At 35.7% G+C, this 7,054-nt stretch overlaps 1 protein-coding gene across 1 annotated transcript; it reads left to right on the top strand.

The window, feature by feature from the left end:
- The first annotated feature begins 1,202 nt into the window (after positions 1-1,202).
- Positions 1,203-2,168, top strand: LOC114632786 (olfactory receptor 52Z1-like). Its single transcript, XM_028781396.1, has one exon. The coding sequence runs from the start codon at positions 1,203-1,205 to the stop codon at positions 2,166-2,168; it is 966 nt and encodes a 321-aa protein (XP_028637229.1).
- The last annotated feature ends 4,886 nt before the right edge of the window (positions 2,169-7,054 follow it).

Genomic DNA, 7,054 nt, shown 5'->3' with positions numbered 1-7,054 from the left:
GAATGTCTCCTAACATTCGAATCCTGGGCTGTTTTGAGAGATGTTTGTATGTTCATGTTTTGAGTCTTCTAAAAGGAATGAAATCTTCCTAATTAATTCCTAATTAATCTTCCTAATCTGATTATCTTCCTAATCTGATTATCTTTAACGTAATACTATACAAGAGTGAATTTAAGATTTTTATCTTGTTTCTTTAATTTGTTTACGATTAATTAATTTCTTCATTTCCTATAGGATTTTTTCCCAGTGTCATGGAAATTTGTTCATAAGATAAACAAAGAAAAAATAAAGCTAAAATATGAACAGAAACTAGAAGACATATGTCACATATATGTGATCAGAAGTCAAGGTAGGTGAAGATAGAGCAAGGAAGAGAATGCCTTTGTGAGAAAGACAAAGACTATGTATGCTAACTTGGAATACTGTGGCATAAACACTCATTAGCTCAGTGGTGGTTCTTAGTGTGCCAGAACTATGATCCACAAGCTGCAGATAGCCCAAAGTAGCAGTGAGTGTGGTCCAATCACAGTCAAAATTTTATATAAAACATTACCAGAGTTCTATGTGTAATTTTATTGTAACTCGGTGCACAGTTCTGAAGCATGAACTCTGTAGATCACAACATGGTCCAGAGAAGACAAAACATCAGATGACTGGCTACTTAAAACATTGTTAATTGCATTAATGTCAAACAAACACATAAACAAACAGATTCAGTAACAAAACACAAAACTGATATATCATCCATCAAAACAGGACTTACTTATATTTTTATATCCTTGATTTGTTAAATAAATTACTCAAGTAAGGAAAATGGCTCTTTTTAACTATAAGCTTTATATTAAAATAGTCTGTAGGTAATGGTTGACACTGACTGATACAATAGCTATGGTTACTCAAAAACAACAGGTTTCTGACCACTAGATCTCTAGACCTTGAAGAAAAGAGCTGTGTTTGAATATCAGAATTGAATAAGGGAAATGAATGATCATAGACAAAGCCTGCCAGAGCCTCTGAGGACTATGGCAAAAGAAATACATATCAGATATATAATGAAGTGTCCAGTCTTAATCTTAGCCAACTGTGAGTATTCACATTTAATATAATAAAATAATCATAATTTTGTCTTCTCATCTTTGTTTTTGCATTGTTGTTGTTGTTGTTCTGCTTTGGCAGGTCCAGAACTAGTAGGAAAAATAAAAATGGCAACATCTTCAACCACTTTAAACTACACCAATGTCAGAGACATCTGGTATACCATGATTGGGATTCCAGGACTGGAGGACTTACACATATGGATCTCCATCCCCATCTGTTCCATGTACATAGTGGCTATTGTAGGCAATGCTCTGCTACTATTCCTGATCATCACGGAACGCAGCCTTCATGAACCCATGTACCTTTTCCTTTCTATGTTGGCACTGGCTGATATCTTTCTTTCTACAGTCACAACACCAAAAATGTTAGCAATCTTTTGGTTCCAAGCTGCAGGCATTTCTTTTGCTAGTTGTGTATCTCAGATGTTTTTCCTCCACTTCATCTTTGTGGCAGAGTCTGCCATACTGCTGGCTATGGCATTTGACCGTTACGTGGCCATCTGCTATCCACTAAGATACACCACCATTCTAACCCCATCTGTCATCATCAAAATGGGCATTGCATCTGTGACTAGAAGCTTCTTCATCTGCTTCCCCCTGATCTTTCTTGTTTATAGACTCACCTATTGTGGGAAAAGCATCATTTATCACTCATACTGTGAACACATGGGCATTGCCAGGTTGGCCTGTGACAGCATCAAAGTCAATATTTACTATGGCATGATAGTGGCTCTATTTTCCCTATGCCTAGATGTTGTGCTGATCATTGTTTCATATGCCCTTATCATTTGTGCTGTGTTTAGAATTCCTTCTCGAGATGCCCGACGCAAGGCTCTAGGTACTTGTGGCTCCCATGTCTGTGTTATTCTTCTGTTCTATACTCCAGCGTTCTTTTCTTTCTTTGCTCATCGTTTTGGGGGTCATAGTATACCACTACATGTGCATATTCTCCTTGCTAACCTCTATGTGGTAGTACCACCCTCCCTCAACCCCATCATTTATGGAGTGAGGACAAAACATATTCAGGAGAGGTTTATTCAAATCTTTTCTTTGCACAAGTCAGTTTGTTGATCTAAACCAAACAACTATATTCTATTCTTTATTTTTTCCTCATTAACTACATAACTCAAGAGTATCTGAAGTTATGATGTGAGTGTTAAATCATGTCATCATTTCTGAGGGCAATTAAAATAATTTTGAGCAATGAAAAAAATGAAATAAATTATACTCAGAATATATTTTGTTTAGAACAAGAACACATTGCTTTATTACTTCTTTCATCTTTGTTACAGCATACATAAATCATAATATTTCAGAAACTTGCAATTCTATCTTTATACATAAAACAGAAAAATTAATACAACCCTTGTTCAATATATAAAACAAATGAAGACAGAATCCTATATAATTTTGCCATTTCATTCCATTTTTTTTTTCTAAAACTGGGAAATGAAGATATCCAAAACTTTCAAAACTTTGGAACTGTATATCCAAAACATTATTTTTTTCTGGTTATCACAGTATATCAGTCATGGAGCATTTACATTCCAAGTTCAAGTTTCATATTTAGGATGTTTGGTTTGGATCAAGAGTATTTAGTTCTCTTCCATTCTTACTCATTCATCTCCAATTTCCACTGATAGATAGATATTTATAAACAGAAAAACAGACAAAAGTGTCCTACATAAAACTTCTAAACTAGTGCCAGGTACAAAATGAAAATAATAACTTTGTTTAATATTATTTTTAGCAATTGAAAATGAATATGAATCTGATAATCCTGGAGATTTAATGTTTTAATGTGTTCCTTCTTTCACAGAAGATAATCCTGGAATATGCAAATGTTAAATGTCTTCACTGTAAATATAGCAGAAAGACTGTCAGAGACAGATTTTAGCCACATTAACATTTGTATTAATTACAACAATTGAAATGGAAAAAAGTCCCTTATTTTCTCTGAAAATAAGTGTGATGGTAACAGCTATTCCTCTTGGCCATTGTGTGATGGCACTGCAAACTGCAGAATGCTCACAGAGCAATACATACAATTAGTGGTAACAGTATGATATTTATCGAAGAGAGAGTATGATGGAATGTTAGAGAACATTTAACAATTCTAAGCAATTGAACACAGAGGTACCTGACATATTGACTTGTACAATTCTGTTAGCAAATTTGCTAGCCTCTGTGTACTTGTTCACAGAATTGAAAATGGGCATAAACTAAAACTATCATAAATGTTATGATTAAGTTGTTACAATACAACCCAAATTATAGCACAGTAAAACTGTTACAATAAAAACCACAGCTAAGTATGCACAAGGAAATAAAATGCTTTCTACAGAAGATAAAGAGAATATAAATAAAATTAGTTTTATGTAGGAATGCATATATCCATCTAATACAGTATGTTTATTTTTGTACAAAATATGGAAGAATAAATAAGATTTCATTGTTAATTTAGAAATTTTAAGGAACTATTTTAGTGAGCATATATATATATATATATATATATATATATATATATATATTACTTTAAGCTCCATAAAGTCTCTCCTTTTTGAAGTGGAGACCTAGTATTACTATTACCGTATCCCATTAGTCTGTAGATTCTCCTGTTGTTTTCTTCATTCATATATTAGTTTACATATATACTTATTGTCATGTGATGTTATTCTTTTTAAATTATCTTCTAATAAATAACCCAAGATTCTTATTTAGTTTCTTTCTTGCAGATGAAAATCATGTTTTAAGTATTTATTTGGAGTTGTGTCTTACTGAAGAGGTGATATTTGGAGATTGTTGAATTTGGGAAAATAGACAGAATACTCCTTTTGACTACATTTATTATCAGTTTGTTTTCAAAGATGAGTAAACAGAATGCATTTATCTCTACAGAATTCTTAATTGTTATTTAACAATTTATTTTTTAGGTGTTTCTCAGCCATTCAAGATTCCTTTGTTGTGAATTCTCGGTTTAGTTCTGTATCCCATTATACCCCATTTTTTGACTGGGTTGTTCGGTTTTTTGGTGGTTAGCTTCTTGAGTTCTTTATATATTTTGGATACTAGCAGTCTATCAGATGGGGAGTTAGTGAAGACTTTTTCCCAATTTGTAGGTTGTTGATTTGTCTTATTGGCTATGTCTTTTGCCTTACAAAAGCTTTCCAGTTTCATGAGGTCCCATTTATCAGATCTTGATTTTAGAGCACGAGCCATTGGAGTTCTGTTTAGAAAATTTCCCCCGAGCCAATAAGTTCAAAATTCTTTCTCACTTTCTTTTTTTTTTCCATGTTATTTCTTTTTTTTAATTTTTTTTTATTGGATGTTTTATTTACATTTCATATGTTGTCCCCTTACCCCATCCCCCACCCACCCAGGAACCCCCTATCCCCTCACCCCTCCTCCTTCTTCTCTGTGAATGTAACCTCTATCTACCCCCCCACTCCCACCTCCCCACCCTCAAAATTCCCACCCCCTGGGGCATCCAGCCTTCATGAGGTCAAGGTTCTCTTCTTCCACCTATGCCCAGCAGGGCCCTCCACACTTACATATTCAGCTGAAGCCCTGGATCCCTCCCTAAGTGCTCCCAGGCTGATGGTTTAGACCCTGGGAGCTGTGGTTGGTTGGTATTGTTGCTCTCCTCATGGTGCCGCAAATCCTTTCAGCTCCTTCAGTCTTCACTCTAACTCCTCCATTGAGAACCCCATCATCAGTTCAATGGCTAGTTGTGAGCATCTGCCTCTGAATATGTCAGACTCTTGAAGACCTCTGAGGAGACATCCATATCAGGCTCTTATCAGCATGCACTTCCTGACTTCCTCATCAGCATCTACCTTTTGTGACTGCACATGGGATGGATACTCAGGTAGATTCAGTGTATCTAGTTTTGTTTAGATCCTTGATCTACTTGGACTTCAGCTTTGTGCAAAGTGACAAGTATGGGTTTATTTTCATTTTTCTACGTACTGATAGCCAGTTAGACCAGCACCATTTGTTGACAATGCTTTCTTTTTTCCATTGTATATCCTGGGCTTCTTTGTGGAAGATTAACTGCCCATAAGTATGTGGTTGTATTTCTGGGTCTTCAGTTCTATTCCATTGATCAACATGTCTGTCTCTGCATTAATATCATGCAGTTTGTAATACTGTTGCTCTATAGTAGTTTGAGGTCAGCAATGGTGATTCCCCCAGCTGTTCTTTTATTGTTAAGTATTGCTTTTACTATTCTGGGTTTTTTGCCTTTCCAGATGAATTTGAGAATTGCTCCTTTCATGTCTTTGAAGAATTGCATTGGGATTTTGATGGGGATTTAATTGAATCTGTAGATTGACTTTGGTAGGATGGCCATTTTTTTAAATATTTATTTTTTATTGGATATTTTACTTATATTTCAGATGTGATCCCCTTTCTAAATCCCCACACACCCAGGAACCCCCTATCCCATTTCTCCTCCTCCTGCTTCTATGAGTATGTGCCTCCACCTACCCTCCCATTCCTACCTCACCACTCACGAATTCCCCCACACTGGGGCATCCAGCCTTCACTGGACCAGCGACTTCCTCTCCCTATGCCCAGTAAGGCCATCCTACCATACATATACAGCTGGAGTCATGGGTCCCTTCCTATGTGCTTTTAACATGAAGGCATGCTTCGTTTTGTCAAATGTGTTTTCTGAATCTAAGGAGATTATCATGTGAATTTTTTCTTTGAGTTTGTTTATATAGTGGATTACTTTAATAGATTTTCATATATTGAACCAAACCTTCATCCCTGGGATGAAGCCTACTTGATTGTGGTCAATTATGGTTTTTTTGTGTTCTTGGATTTGATTTGCAAGAATTTTATTGAGTATATTTGCATCAATATTCATAAGAGAGATTGGTCTCAAGTTTTCTTTTTTGGTTGGGTCCTTGTGTGTTTTAGGTATCAGAGTAATTGTGATTTCACAGAATGAATTAGGTGGTATTCCTTCTGATCTAACTTATGGAATAATTTGAGGAATATTGGTATCAAGTCTTCTTTGAAGGTCTGGTAGAATTCTGCACTAAATCCATCTGGCCCTGGGCTTTTTTTGGCTGGGAGGCTTTTAATGAGTTCTTCTATTTCCATATGGTCTATGGGCCTGTTTAGATAGTTTACCTGTGCTTGATTTAACTTTGGTATGTGGTATCTGTCTAGAAAACAATTCATTTCATCTAGTTTCCAGTTTTGTTGAGTATAGGCTTTTGTAGTAGGATCTGATGATTTTTTTAATTTCCCCAGTTTCTGTTGTTATATCTCCCTTTTCATTTTTGTTTTTGTTAATTTGTATACTGCCTCTGGGCCCTTTAGTTAGTTTGGCTAGGGGTTTATCTATCTTGTTGATTCTCTCAAAGAACAGCTTTTGGTTTTGTTGATTGGGTTTGTGTTGTTCTCTTTGTTTCTATTTGGTTGATTTTGACCTGAGTTTGACTATTTCCTGCTGTCTACTCCTCTTGGATGTATTTTCTTCATTTTGTTCTAGAGTTCTCATGTGTGCTGTTAAGTTGTTAGTGTAAGATCTCTCCAGTTTCTTTACCAGGGCACTTAGTGCTATGAATTTTTCTCTTAGCACTACTTTCATTTTGTACCATAAGTTTGAGTATGATGTGCCAACATTTTCATTAAACTCCAGGAAGTCTTTAACTTCATTCTTTATTCTTCCCTTGACCAAGTTATCATTGAGTAGAGACCTGTTCAGTTTCCACTTGTATGTGGGCTTTCTGTTGTTTTTGCTGTCATTGAAGACCAGCCTTAAAATCCTTAGTGATCAGAGAAATGCAAATCAAAAAGACCCTGAGATTCTACCTTACGACAATCAGAATGGCTAAGATTAAAACCTCAGGCAAAAGCACATGTTGGCGAGGATGTGGAGAAAGAGGAACACTCCTGCTGGTGGTATTGCAAACTGGTACAACCACTCTGGAAATCAATCT

Source organism: Grammomys surdaster, unplaced genomic scaffold (genome assembly GCF_004785775.1).
Source record: "Grammomys surdaster isolate TR1022 unplaced genomic scaffold, NIH_TR_1.0 425, whole genome shotgun sequence".
Classification (NCBI taxonomy): domain Eukaryota; kingdom Metazoa; phylum Chordata; class Mammalia; order Rodentia; family Muridae; genus Grammomys; species Grammomys surdaster.
This window is presented reverse-complemented; position numbering and strand designations above follow the sequence as displayed.